At 35.4% G+C, this 14,387-nt stretch overlaps 2 protein-coding genes and 2 pseudogenes across 4 annotated transcripts; 2 read left to right on the plus strand and 2 right to left on the minus strand.

Moving 5' to 3' along the window:
• Nucleotides 1-2,191: 2,191 nt before the first annotated feature.
• On the minus strand, nucleotides 2,192-5,044 carry LOC142551732 (putative hexosyltransferase MUCI70). Of its 2 annotated transcripts, XR_012821617.1 has the most exons (6): nucleotides 4,580-5,044; nucleotides 3,671-3,882; nucleotides 3,010-3,266; nucleotides 2,742-2,920; nucleotides 2,497-2,638; nucleotides 2,192-2,405 (listed from the first exon to the last, which is right to left on the minus strand). XR_012821617.1 is itself a non-coding variant. In XM_075661117.1 (5 exons), the coding sequence occupies exons 1-5, from the start codon at nucleotides 4,919-4,921 to the stop codon at nucleotides 2,555-2,557; spliced, it is 1,074 nt and encodes a 357-aa protein (XP_075517232.1). In that variant the 5' UTR covers nucleotides 4,922-5,044; the 3' UTR covers nucleotides 2,192-2,554. The 2 variants fall into 2 exon arrangements, 1 of the variants encoding a protein (XP_075517232.1); XM_075661117.1 differs by having other exon boundaries at nucleotides 2,192-2,638.
• Nucleotides 5,045-5,178: 134 nt separating this feature from the next.
• LOC142551731 (uncharacterized) lies at nucleotides 5,179-7,440 on the minus strand. 2 transcript variants are annotated; one of them, XM_075661116.1, is made up of 2 exons: nucleotides 7,020-7,440; nucleotides 5,179-6,270 (listed from the first exon to the last, which is right to left on the minus strand). In XM_075661116.1, exons 1-2 carry the CDS (start codon nucleotides 7,168-7,170, stop codon nucleotides 5,399-5,401), a joined length of 1,023 nt encoding a protein of 340 aa, XP_075517231.1. In that variant the 5' UTR covers nucleotides 7,171-7,440; the 3' UTR covers nucleotides 5,179-5,398. The 2 variants fall into 2 exon arrangements, with proteins under 2 accessions (XP_075517231.1, XP_075517230.1); XM_075661115.1 differs by having other exon boundaries at nucleotides 6,957-7,436.
• An 806-nt stretch (nucleotides 7,441-8,246) lies between these two features.
• LOC142551734 (eukaryotic peptide chain release factor subunit 1-3-like) lies at nucleotides 8,247-9,749 on the plus strand (annotated as a pseudogene).
• A 1,131-nt stretch (nucleotides 9,750-10,880) lies between these two features.
• On the plus strand, nucleotides 10,881-14,243 carry LOC142551733 (beta-amyrin 6-beta-monooxygenase-like; annotated as a pseudogene).
• The last annotated feature ends 144 nt before the right edge of the window (nucleotides 14,244-14,387 follow it).

Below are 14,387 nucleotides of genomic sequence, written 5' to 3' on the forward strand. Positions count from 1 at the left end.
ATACCGACCTCCCAGCTTGAAGCCGAGCCGATCTCCTTGGTGTTGATATCGTGATGATTGGAGGCGCCTTTGCCGAGCTCCCACAAGGTCCGGGTGGCAGGTGGGCTCACACCTACGAGAGCTCTTACTCAGACATTAAAGCGCATAGCCCACATAAATCAAAGCCCAGAAAGGTAAAGCCCATTAAAATCTAATCAAATCTGGCAATATCTGACCAAATCTTCCGAAGATTCTGAGGATCTAAACCTACCAAAACTAGGACTCTATGGTTCACCTATAAATACCAGGTTTCGTTAACTCTTAATTCAATTCAGATATTCACATTCTCTCAGCACACACATTACTCTCTCAGTTTTCTATTCTCTGACTTGAGCGTCGGAGGGACTACGCCGGAACAACCTTCCGGCCCCCTTCAAACACTCTTGTTTGTGTTTCTTGATTTCGAGGTGCCGGATCTGAGCTCCACGATTGACGTGCCGATCTCCCAGCCAGTGTATCAAGGTTTGATCCGAGCTCTCCAAGCGAAGATCTGACCTCCAAGTTAACATCACCGATTTCAGCGACATCAACAAGCATTGGGTAGGCGATCAGAAGCTAATGCTAATACACGAGAAAATGGTAAATTTAATCTTGGAAGTTATCATGTCTTGTGCTTTGGTATTTTAATTTGTCGAAATTGTGTTCTAGGTTTTTGTCCATGAAACTTTGTTTTTTTATTGGTTTTTTGTTCTATTTCATCTTGACACAAACTTGACATCAGATACATTATCAATTTTTCGATGCAACATCAGTGCTTCCGATGTCATATAAGTACTCTAGCGAAATATGACTGAAACCTAAAAAAAACAAAACTATAGGATTAAAACACAATTATGCAGGTTAATCTATCACAATTATAAATAACAATTATGCAGGTTAATAATGTATATGATGCGAAGTAAATGGTAAAGTGAAAAACAGAGTTAGTAAAGGAATGATAGTTACGTAATTAACCACTATTTCACCACTTATATTGAAAATCTTGATCAGTTAGCCTTCTCTGTTCAAGTTTTTTTGGCATTTAAAAACATTGTAATTAATTATTATATAATACACACATACATATAAATGTATGTGTGTGTGTGTGTGTGGGGTCTTGGATGGTGAAATTTTAATTAAGTCCACTAATCACAAATATAAATAACAATATATAATAGCCGTTGAACTAAACTTGTACAAGCTTATATTTCAACAACTGGACTCTTCAATGCTCCACCAATTCATTAATAAACCTCAAGAGAACAAGTCCATGGCCTCCGACTTCACTTTCCCCGCCGCCGCGAATTCACAGCCATACTTCATCGGGTCACCGCCTCACGTCAAAACTCAGAGCTACATTCTGAAAGTGAACAAGAAGATCAAGAGAAATCCAACATGTCTCTAATACAAGAATTCAAAGCCAGTAGTGTTGATCGGAAAGAGAACACTTCCACTGAGGAGAAAATGGATATGCTCTGGGAGGATTTGAACGAAAAAATTTCAAGAAATAGTGGGAAAATTGCGGTGGAGGTCAGGTGTATCAAAGCTACGAAATTGTGGAAAACAAATGGGCATGTCTTCTCTGGAAAGAAATCAAACATTCTTCTTCTCATCAAAATCGTCAAAAAGATGTTCAAATGGGATACACTGTCCTTCATGGTAGCTTCGATGCTACATGTGGGGCACTGTCCCCACATGTTTTGGATGGACAAGATTCACACACATATGTGATTTTAGAAAAATTAGTGGACCCCATGTATGTGTGGCTAAATTTGAGCCCTTGATTCTATCATGGGGTAGTGCCCCTATATGTAGGATGGAATCAACCGTCCTTCATATCACAAGATAAACTCTTACATGTTTCTAGAAAAATATAAAACATAATCTTAAAATTCATAGAAATTTTCAGATTTAATGTTATATAATTATTAGAGAAAATTTGTTTTTGAAAAAAAGAAAAAAAACAAAAAGAATAAAAATGGAAGTAGTTTAGAAATCACAAAAATGACAGATTTTTACTATTCATTATTTATGAATTATGATAGGTCGATGAACATTCTTTTCATCGAATTATTGGTGAGAGATATTACTTTACTTCATGTGTTCAAGCACAGATTTAATATTTTTTTGCTTAAATTCGACAACAGGGCAAGAATAAAAAATTGACAAAAAATTCATGTTGTCAATAACAACGAATTGAATACATTGGTACAAAAATATCTGGCTATTCGTTTAAGAATTATACATTCAAAGAAATTAAATGAAATTGGATTTAACTGAGGACCTGTGCTCAGATGTTATAGTATCTTTCCCATGAATTGAGAATCCGGTGATGCTGATCTTGCTTGCTAGCCTCGTGTAAATGGAGCGCACCGGGTTCTACCATTCTTCACAGCAAGTTGGTAATTACATATGTTATATTGTGACAGATCCACCATTCCAAGAATTATGCAGATTGCTTACAAAATGAAAAATTACCGCGTTGTCGGATATATGGCACAAAAGAATCATCTGACAAAGCTAGAGCATCGTGAAACTACCCCATCTCGATTTGGGGGATATTTCTCTTCTCTTCCAACCTGTGGTGGTACAACTTAGCAATCTTTCGCCTCTCGCAGTCCTGAAACAGAGATAATAGGCAAAAAAAGAATCGCTACATGCTGAATTTTGTCAAATACACATTGAAGAGCTTGCTTATATACAGGGTGAATTAAAAGTTGCACCTTGAACATATTGAGATAAAATGGTTTATCAGGATTCTTCCTTCTCAACTTGTGATATGTATAGGCAAAACTTAGCTGATCACGAGGAGTAAACCGATCAACCTCATTAAACCAAAGGCAAGAAAATAAGTTTGACATTGGTGTATGTGCCCTAACAATGAAAGATCCCTCGGGTACATCTGCAAAAAATTTACTGTATCATGTAAAAAAGCACCAAAGATCATGTTGAAAAAAAAAACATGTATAGATATTGGGTGCAAAATCATACTGCTAGGTAAAAGTTTGTCTGGGTCTGACGCATTGAACCTTTTCATCCGATCTGCTTGATAGAAAGCAAATTGTTCGTCTATTACAGTATGGTTGTACTTGTTAAGCTTTTTATTCTGAGCAACCTCTTCCCACAAACAATGACGGTCATAGTGATTGGAAATAGCATACTCATAATCTTTTCTCCAAAGGAAGTATTCTAAGATGACCAAAGGATCAAGTTGAAGACGAAGTTTGCTATCCAACCAAATTGAGTACCTAAATATGAGCCAGATGGATATTTATAAGGGAAGGTGGTAAAATTAGATCAAAACAAACATTCAAATACAAAAAAGAAAAATCAAAGGTCTCAGAAATGAAGTCTGTAACTCCAGAATCCAAAAATATTTATAAACTGCAAATAATAGAAAATGAAACATCTAAACATTAATACGAAAGCAGCCTTTTAAGTGTTTAGAGATGCTTGTATTTTTGTTCTACACGTGTTAGATCTATCATCCTGAAGTAAATAAGGATATTGTCATAACTTATGTGTATTTGAATTACACCAAATGCATTTAAAAGAACTGAATATGAATATTATTAATATAGAAAAAGAATAGAAAATGGTGTGAACAATATTTGTGCAATCTAATGACCACAATAATCAACTAATCATTTACCTGGCTGAAGGAAAAAGTCGGTGTGGCAAAAATTTTGGTATCTTGCCAACTCTCCGCATATCAGTATAAGGAAGATTTTTTACCACCACAATCCTCCATAGCCCAATAAAGCCCATCATATCTGTGGTTTGGCCTTCTGAGGACAGAGCTTGTAGAGTCAGCTCATCCATAAACATGACAAAGCACACATTTTTCCTTGATGCGCGAGAGACCTGAGTTTGGAAAAGAAGGAATGAAATCAAATGTCGTAGCTGTAGCAATCAATTACTATGCATTAATTATCAATAACGAGTTTGCTTTATTTAACCACTTGATCTTTCCACTTCAATTGTTAAATCTCTACAGTTAGAATCGTGGTTCTTATCTGAGAAAAGCATGGTACCGCTAACAAAAGTTTTTTCACAATGATGCGCTCCTTTTCTTTGCTTTAAGAAAAAAAATCTATAAAAAATTTCACCAGTGTGTTTTCACAAGTGTTCAAGATGGTCCGCTATATCGAGAGGAAAACTATGTCAGCATCAATGAAAACAAAAACCAGATACCAATACATAATTATGTACTTTATAATAGATCTTATTGAAAGCCAATGAGTTCAGCAAATCAAGCAGAAGAACAAGTTATGAACATTATCTCATATTTTTGTATCAGTTCCCAAAACCTGAATGTAAACTATTTATAAATATTATATTGATATGCTATTTTCCCTCAAGCTTACAACATCAAATCACTGATGCCCACTCCCATTTTTAACATTGGCCACAGGGTTCAAATCCAATCGATTTGTCGAAATTATGAGTATCATTGCATTTTCTTTTGCTAAGCCAAAGATCTCATCTCGTTCGTGTTTTTCATATATCCAAGATGTACAGTGTTTTAAAGACTAGTAAACTAAGGGGTAAAGAATAATACCGTCCTGCCCATTGGTGATCTCAAGCGATCAGAATTCCCAAAGACACAAGATATTACAGCGATGTGGCAGCTACTAATGTATTTTGCATCATCTTCTGCCACGTCAAATCCTGTACTTGGTGACCCTTTAGGTCCTTTCACGAAGCCACAGTTTATTCTCTGATCATGAGCAATAAATGATTCTTCCCTCTCTATGAGAGTCTGATGTCCGGCAAATCTAGATTCCCATTTTTCGTTTTCAATTATTTTTTCCTCTATTTCTGTATATTGCAAGGAAAATCTAGCAAATTTTCGACTTTGTACAGGCTCAACAAGTAGAGAAGAAGAATCCAAAAGTTTCATCTCACAAGAACCATGAAATTGTTGAGCATCAGCATCTCAAGCCAAACCAATAACAGAAATGGTGAAAAAGATAAAAGGAAAAGTGCAGTAGCATACCAACAATCAGTCAGTATCAAATTTAGATGGCTATATTTCAATCAGGAAAAAGTAAGGAAATGGTTGACATGATGTCAATGAGTAGATACACGTGCAGGGGTGATTCAAAAGCAATTTTTTTATAAAGTTACATATTTATTGTCTTCAAAAACTGGAAGTACATCTGATACGAAAAAAAGGCAAGTACATATTGTGGTAATAATTAAAATTTTATGAGACTACACATAAAATTGAATGAGTACTCTATGTGGTAGCTAAAATTTGCGTAATGTCCAAAGTGGAAATTTTAACTTCACAGAGAAAGAAATTACTTCGTCCTTCAATTCCAGCAGTGTAAAAAAACAACCACAGACTTCTCTACTGATCAAGTAACATGATCTTCTAACAAGAAGGAATCAACTTCTTATTTACAAGTAAAACTACAACTTTGTGAGAAATAAAACAATTACCTGAAAATTTTCGACGTTTTGGCTTCTTCTTGCTACCTGAGTGCCTTTCAGGTACTAATTTTCTGACTGGATGATCTTTCAGAAAAGTGATATTTTCAGGATTTGTATCGACTTTTGGATGCTGAGAGTGTAAAAGGGATTCTTTAGTAAACAAATCAGCAGAACCTGAATCAACATTTTCAATTACTACTTGCTTTTTATTTCTAGCGTGATGACCAAGAAAAGACTCTCCAGTGTTAATGCTATGGGGTTTACTGGCAGCAGAGTGGTCCTTGCTATTATGTGCAGTATTATCATATTCTTCCATTTGATCATCCTGAATGTCAATACCATCATCATATTCTTCATCAGCGTCTAAAGCTCTATGTTTTTCATCATTAGAATTGCCGAATTGCTGGTTGCTACTGTCATTCACATCCATTGACTCTCCAATGCTCTTTAGTGAGGCTTCATATTCAGCCTCATACATTTTTAATTCGTTGCGCCCAGCCTCATTGTACAAACTATTACCCCGATGATCTAAAACTTTCGAAGGTTTGTCTGAAAGTGACTTTTTATCGTTGTCTTTCACTTCATGAATATTATCCACAGAATCATCCTGTGTTTGCTCCAATTCCTCCTCACTATAATCTTCATTCCTTCTCCTATCATCCTTGTCCCAATATCGTGAATCCCGGTCATGTGCTACTGATCCATCGCCAAATTTGAGCTCCTCCGATTTTGGAATTTGTGTGATATTCATGAGAAAATCCATATCATTTTCCATTTCATCATCCTGGATTTGGTTTATATTTGCTTCCCCTCCTAAACAGATAGAATAAGTAAATACCAAAACCAAACTTCCAACCAGGTAGCCAACCATAATCTAGTATTTCATTGACCGTAAAGTTGAAGCATTTGTTTAGAATTAAAATAGTTTCATGATTTCATCTAAGTTCAAGTTAACTTTATATAAATCCCAATGCGCAATCACACACATTTCTAAAACCCCACACTTCTTGCTAAAAATTCCACAAGCATGGTTTCTCAAATCTATGACATGTCTCATTAAGGCTTTAGAAACTATTTGGTTCAGATTGCAAAAGCATTAGAAGTACCTCTGAATCACGGCTCCAGCATCAAAACACCCTTGTCATTAAGGGGAAAAAAATCAATTCGAACCAAAATGCCACCATCTTTCAAATTCACCAATACGCACACCTTTTGCAATGTTGCTAGTTTTTTCACTCAAAAAAGAAAACCTTATTTCCACGTCAAATCTAGCGAAGAAATCACTAAAAGCTGCTAACAGTTCGGGGAAAAAAAACTTAATTAATGTCAATTCAACTAACCAACCAGTCCAATCATCACCTATTACAACAATTTCCTGCCCTCTTCAGCTACTTGAGGCAATTAATCGATAGTTAAAATGAATAAAACCAAGCACAAACACATGATCACATACAACCCAAAAAAAAAAGGATCTTTATCTTTATTAAGGAAATACACACCTTTACTCTGCAATAAGAAATAGAAGAAAGCGGAGATTGAGAGAATAAGGAAAAGCATCAGACCACCAAATCCAGTCGAAATCTTATAACCCTGCGAGGTCTTCGATCGCCGATGCTGATGGTGATGAGAGTGTCGAACGGCGATCGACACGTGGCCCGAAGTGACGCCATTTCTCGCCCCACTAATGCCGCCGGATTGCCTGAACTGAGCCATCCGCGCATTATTCCCGTTCTGACAAGACGGATACAGGGGGAGTTCACCGGACAGAGCTATTCAGTGGCGGGAGGTGGATTCAATTTATTTATTTGATATATTTGTTACATACCAAAATGCTCCTGCTTCAATAAATTAGGAAACTCCCGTCAAATCTTGGACTTATTAACATTCCTACAATCTCAAAATTCCAGAAGATAAAATTTTATATGAGAATCAAATGGAATTCAAGGAGAACTGAAATTAAAAATATCATTTTTATGTTTAGATTGATGAATTTTAAAATGAGATTAATATTTGGTGGAATTTGATGAGATTTTATTTAAGTATGTAAATTTTTAATAAAATAGATCAGATTTCTCAGGACTTGATTACATATAAAAAAATATTTTTCCTAATAAATTTCAGATGTTCTTTCCAAATTTTATGAAGTACCACTTATCCAAAAATATATATTATCAATTCACACACATTTATATTATATATTTTTTTTTGAAAAAATTATTTCAAAATCAATTTAAAATATTTTTATATTATTAAGATATTTATATTAAAAAAAGTATTGTTTTAATAATAAAACTTAATTTATCAAATTTTGATAAAATTTATTTTTAATTTCTTATGATAATTTTTTGTATTTAGTAAAAAAAATTGTTCAATTAAAAAATATTTTTTAAATATTCAAAATAAAAATATTTATATAAATATTGTTGATAAACAAATCATTTTAAAAAACAATACAATATTTTTTATATAAAATAAATTAATTTTGATTATTAAAACAAATTTCAAATAACATTTAAAATTTTACCAAATCCATATCTATTTTTATTGTTCAAATATACTTTTAGGGTTTCTTGCCTTTTTACCCAGTATAAATTCGCGAACACTTCCTTCACCTATCTGCCAGTCCGTCCCCAGCCATGTGTTCGAAGCTTAAATTCTCTCCTTGATATGTCTTCACTCAAATCTACTAGTTTCAAGGTATTTTTGGTTCTCCAATATTTGGATTTATCGTTTTTTCGCTCTGTTTTTGGAACTACATGCTTTTAATTCGAGTTTTATTGATCAGGTAATTTTATGTACGTGACAACAAGTTCCACACTGAGGCACTCAATGAGCTTTTAGAATCTGATTATCAGTTTGGTTTTATTGTCATGGATGGTAATGGAACCCTGTTGGGGACATTGAGTGGCAATACCAGAGAATTTCTTCATAAATTCACGGCGGACCTCCCTAAGAAACATGGAAGAGGAGGGCAATCTGCTTTGCGATTTGCTCGTCTGCGGATGGAGAAGCGCCACAACCATGTGAGGAAAACAATGGGGCTTGCCACCCAATTTTTCATCAATCCTCAAGACGAGTCAGCCAAATGTTCCATGACTCATACTTGCTGGATCAGCTGACTTCAAGACTGAGCTCAGCCAATCTGATATGTTTGATATTCATCTTCAGGCAAAGATTTTGAATGTGGTGGATGTTTCTTATGGAGGAGAAAATTGCTTCAACCAGGCAATTGAGTTGTCCGCTGAGATTCTCTCCAATGTGAAGTTTATTCAAGAAAAGCGTTTAATTGGCAGTATTTTGAGGAGATTGGTCAGGATACTGTGTAGGAAAATCTGGACATGACTAGATACACTCTGAAGAATAGCTCTACTGGTGAAATTGTTATCAAACACTTGAACAAAGATCAAGAAACTTATCAGAGTTACTTCTTTGATCAAGAATCAAAGGCTGAATTGGAGGTTCAAGAAAAAGTATCACTGCTTGAGTGATTTGCATTGTATATGGACAATTTGGTTGCACACTTGAGTTTGTTACCAATAAATCTTAAGAGGGCTCTCAGTTTTGTCAAGGTTTCGGAGGAATACTTCGCTACCAGTTGGATGTTCGAGCTTTTGATGACCTTTATGATGATGGAGAAGTTGATGACCATGATGATTATAAATCAACCAACTTCTCAAACCGAGGTGCAGTGGCTGAGTGGGAGGCCTGCACCTGTGCGTGAGGGCTCGCGCTTAGCTGTTCCGCTCGAGGGGAAATTTTTTGGAAGAATTTGGACAGGCCCATGAAGTTTATTATTTCATTCATACTGACCTTTAAAATTGTTCTAAATTTTAATTTGAAGCTTACTAATAATTAAGTCTCTGTTACCTTGGGAAGCAAGTTTTAATTATTAATTATTTTTAATATCTTATGTGCATGTGCAGTCATGGCTAAACAATTGGGAGTATACAAAAATTAAATGTGGGGAAGCAAGGTGAAGGTTTGTGACTGATTTGGCCGAAATGTGAGAATGCTGATGATCCATACCATGGTACTTGCTGTCTTACACATGATACAGTGGGAGCTTTATGTTTAATTGTGGTTTCAGAAGAGAGGGTCATTTCATCTTGAAGTTCTAAGGCATGAATTTTTATTACAATTCAGTTAAGTTGTGTGTGTTTCCTGACAATTTGGGACAATAGTAATTAGTCTTGAATTTGGAATTGTAATTTATTAACAAATCAGATTCCTTATATCGGCATATTTTGGATGCTTATTTTTATATATCATGGGTTGATTCTATTTTGTCTTCATTCAATTACATTTTCACCGTCAATATCCTATGAAAGGAATAGTGAATATCTTAATAACACAGCAAAAATTAAAATATGAAATATGACAAAAGCTGTCAATGCGAATGTCAAACATTGTCATAGATAATTTGAAAATTTTCTTTCGTGTGTCTAGTATTTGCCTCCCTTTGCTTTCGGTGTCCAAATATTGTGAATAATCGTGCTTTTGTCTTTCTTGTTTAGTATAAAATGGAAATGATGGCATTAAGTAAAAGGTTTGAGCAGGAAAGCGGTATTGGTAGCCATGGGATAGGCGTGAAAAAAAAAGAACTGAGGAAGAGGGCCCCTGTTCATGTTCAAGTTTTACACCAGGACATTCGCAACCTCTTCAAGAACAATATTGTCACGTATAAGGTTGGCTATGGGATGCAAGAAAGGCAAGGATTACATTCTAGTTTTGAATGACAATCCAGACTTCATCCCCACACTTTTCATTCTCCTATCCCATGCTCTGATAACTGTAATGCCTCCTGCGTTGATCATATCCTCTTGCTGATCCATTGATAAGTCTCACCTGTCTTGTGTTTGCACGAAAAAATGTGGGCTTATGTTGCGTGCATGTTCATTAATTTGATTAGTGTTGGGTGTTATTGCATATATTGTCAGCCAGAACGTGATTTCAGTTTCGGGTGTTTGTTCCTATCAGTAGAACTTTCACTCCATCCGTTCTTGGAACTTAATGATGTCTTTCTTGCAACTGGGATTGCTTTATATGTTTGGATATTTGCTGATTTTGTTCTGATCTTGTCGTATCCTGTGATTGTTTAGGTTGTGCCGTGGGGTGATTCTATGGTAGGAGTCTTGCTCCCATATGCCCCAAGATGAAATTGATCGTTCTAGTGTGATTTAGTGTGTAGTAATTTCTTGGACACCATAGTTGATATGTTGTTGATAGAGGGAAGCATAATTTTCTTTCGTATTTAAAATTAAAAAGTAAACTTGCAAATTAGCTACAGTAAATTTTGATGAGTCAAATTTGTCAAGCAAGTGACTTTAGAACTATGAGATTTTCATTAGCCACGTACTCCACAACAATTTGTTAAGCTTGTGCATATGATTTCGCCTGAGGAAATCAAAGGTGGAAGACAGACAAGTCTTCTTTTCAATTCGGGTACCTTGGACTTGGATGATGTCCTGTATGGTTTCATCAGATATATGTTTTGTCCTATTTGTCTGAGCTTATAGTTCCATGCTTGCTTGTGGAATTACCGATCTGGTTTGTTATATGAGAGATGCCAGATGTGTGGAACAAAGTATATTTCAGATATGGATGAATAAGCCAGTAAAGCCATTCAAGATTTCTTGTTTTTTATTCAATATTCTAAGTCGTTGAATGGCTGCGTGGCACGATGAACTTGACAGATTATGTGACATTCTTGGTGGTATAAAATATGTCATCAACTTTTCATTTACGATAAGAAATTATTTCATTGATATTAAATATAATGTAAAAATATTTGTATTCACTGAAACTTTCAGAGAAAATATTATTTAGAAATATTTAATTATAATAGTTTGATACAAGTGCAAATAATTAATGTAATAATACAATTTGTAAAAATACAAAAGAAACAACTGAAAATGATAATTGAAACACAAATGTAAGTACAAAATATAATAATTAATATATTAAAATAAAAAGAATAATTCAATAATATTTTTTGTGTAAAATTTAAAGTAAAAGTGAAGAGTTTTATGTTGAGTTTGGTGCATAAACTCAATTAAGAGATACATTTTTTATTCATTAACTTGTCTATTTTTTATTTTGGTCAATTAAATTTTCAAATTTTTGTTTTTTACACAAATTTTTAATTTTTGGCTATTTTGGTCCAATTCTGTTGTGACGCCGTTAAATGATGATCTGACATCAAAAAATGCTGACATATTATTAAAAAATGCTGACGTGTCATCGAAAATTGATTATGTGTCCGATGTCACGTCAATAATTAGATCAAATTTAAAAGTTAGATGGACCAAAACTAAATTTTGAAAACTTAACATATAAAAACCAAAATTTGGACTATGCAATGGACCCAAAAATATTTTCTAAAAAAAAAAGAAAGAAAATCTTTTGCAATGATTTCAATTGTGATAGCCATCAATTTCCAAAAGCACTTTCTGAGGTGCAAAATACTAATTGGAATTGAAGTGGCAAGTAGTATATAAAATATGTAGGAGATTACTACAACAACATTAATTATATTTAGATATATATACTAGGAATCTAATTGTGTCGTAAAATGTAACAGGAAGAAGGCTGGGTGGTTTGTCGGGCATTCAGGAAACCGAATCCAACTCAAAAACAAGAGTTTCATCCATGGAACCACAATATGAACAGAAGAAAATTCATGATCCCACCATATCCCAGCTCCCCAAGTAGTAATATTCTGCATAATTTCAACCCCATCACTCAATATGATCAAACTCCACTATCCCCACATTTCGAAAATCATATGCTGGGGAGCTTCCAAATCCTGCCAGTCCCTCAATTTCTTCGAGTTTCGCGAACTTTGATGATATCCAAGATGAAAAGAGCAGCTTTCGAAACGATTGGAAATCGAGCTTTGATAGAGATGATATAGTATTTGACATGAAAAGAGCAGCTTTCGAAACTCCTAGCCGTGATTTGCCAAGATTCAATTCTATCCAGGCCTTCCAATCCTATGAATACACACTCGATCCCCTCTCTTCTCCAAGAAACAATTTAGTACTCCTTTCCCATTATCGTTTGTAAGTATAATTGATACCAAGGAACCATGGAGCTGGCCTTCTTATCTTATTTTCTTCCTCTTGTACTCCTTCCTCTCTCCCAATATTTTATCTCATTTATACGTAGAAAGGTTTCGACGGGCATGAAGCTGCCTCCCGGCTCAAGTGGTCGGCCAATGCTAGGAGAAAACATGGAGTTTGGACCACAGAAATTTGTCAAGGATAGGATGCAAAAATACTCTCCAGACGTGTTCCAGACCTCATTGTTGGGAGAAAAAATGGATATATTCTGCGGTGCACAAGGCAACAAGTTCCTTTTCACAGAACGATAACAAACTACTGATTCCTGGTGGACACAATCAATGAAGAAGGCCCTGATGTTCCCCGAATTCGTTGACAATAATTTGAATGAGGTGTCGGCCTTAAAGCTTAGCTTCCACCACGACATTCTCAAACTCGAAGCACTGAAACAGTACATACCGATTATGGATGCCTTAGCACGTGACCATTTGGATAAAGACTGAACCCTCAATGCAGTAGTGAAAGTTGTTCCCCTGGCAAAGTACACCTTTGAACTGGTTTGTAAATTGTTTCTTAGTGTGGTTGATCCTGAGCGTATAAAGAGGTTGTCCGATCCCTTTATGCTTGTGACAAATGGGATGTTCTCTGTGCCTGTTGATTTTCCAGCCACTGCCTACAACAGCGCGATCAAAGGAGGTAAGATGGTACGTGAAGGACCGATGAAGATCATCAAGCAGCGGAGGAAGGAGTTGATGGAAAACATGGAAACTGAGGGCCGAGATTTACTGTCGAAGATGCTTCTTGTTACTGATGAAGATGAGGAGTTTTTAAGTGAGATGGATATTTCTAACAACATCATTGGTTTGCTTGTGGCCAGCTTTAAAACTACAAGCTCTGCAGTAATTTCTGTCATGAATTATTTTGCAGAACTTCCTCATATTTATGAAAAGGTCTTGAAAGGTAACTACCCTTACATAAAATAAAACAGTAGTATTTCAAGGAATAAATTAGCAACTAACAAAGTAGTAACTAAAGACTTGATAGTTTGAACTAAAACATATGAAAAGGGGCTTAAAAGCACTCTTGTTGCAGAACAAATGGAAATAGCTAAATCAAAAGATGCCGATGAGCTATTGACATGGGAAGACATCGAGAAAATGAAGTATTCTTGGAACGTTGGACGCGAATCGCTTCGTCTAACACCCCCTGCTCAGGGAACTTTCAGAGAAACAACTACTGAGTTGACCTATGCTGGTTTTACCATCCCTAAAGGATGGAAAGTGAGTGTATATAATCTAATTTAATCTCATACTTGCATTTTACATGGTTCATAATATTACTCGACATGAATATATGCAGCCGTATTGGACGGTGCATTCATCGCACAAGAATCCTAACTACTTCCCAGATCCTGAAAATTTTGACACATTCGAGCCGTTCGGTGGAGGGCCTCGAATGTGCCCTGGTAAAGAGTATGCTATGCAAGAAGTTTTGGTTTTCATGCATAATGTGGTGAGAAGATTTGAACTTGAGAAGGATATTCCGAACGAGAAGATTGTGTACTATGCTTCCCCTACGCCAGTTTATGGCCTTCCAGTTCGCCTCCAGACACATCGAGAAAGTTCATTCTGCTACTTTCTGTACTTTATTTACACTTGTTATGAGTATCATCAAGTGCAATAGACTGCTTCTGTCAATTTTATATAAAAGATCGATCTGTTTATAATAAAATAATAATTTATCGATCATAAAGAAAATCACACACATGCATGACAAGTTCCTCAAAGGAATCTCCCTTGTTAATTACTTGGAACTCTTTCTCATCGTGACAGAAATTAAATGGAAAATTTTCATTTAGAGATTCTGAGT

Source organism: Primulina tabacum, chromosome 7, assembly GCF_025594145.1.
Source record: "Primulina tabacum isolate GXHZ01 chromosome 7, ASM2559414v2, whole genome shotgun sequence".
NCBI classification, from domain to species: domain Eukaryota; kingdom Viridiplantae; phylum Streptophyta; class Magnoliopsida; order Lamiales; family Gesneriaceae; genus Primulina; species Primulina tabacum.

Excerpts from the sequence above, each read along its gene's own strand:
- LOC142551732 (XM_075661117.1), bottom strand. The coding sequence starts at position 4,921 with ATGAAACTTTTGGATTCTTCTTCTCTACTTGTTGAGCCTGTACAAAGT. Across the intron at positions 2,921-3,009 it reads AGACAAACTTTTACCTAGCA|ATGTACCCGAGGGATCTTTC; the intron begins GTATGATTTTGC and ends AATTTTTTGCAG. Across the intron at positions 2,639-2,741 it reads TTTATCTCAATATGTTCAAG|GACTGCGAGAGGCGAAAGAT; the intron begins GTGCAACTTTTA and ends TCTCTGTTTCAG.
- LOC142551731 (XM_075661115.1), bottom strand. The coding sequence starts at position 7,170 with ATGGCTCAGTTCAGGCAATCCGGCGGCATTAGTGGGGCGAGAAATGGC. Across the intron at positions 6,271-6,956 it reads TTTCTTATTGCAGAGTAAAG|GAGGGGAAGCAAATATAAAC; the intron begins GTGTGTATTTCC and ends CTATCTGTTTAG.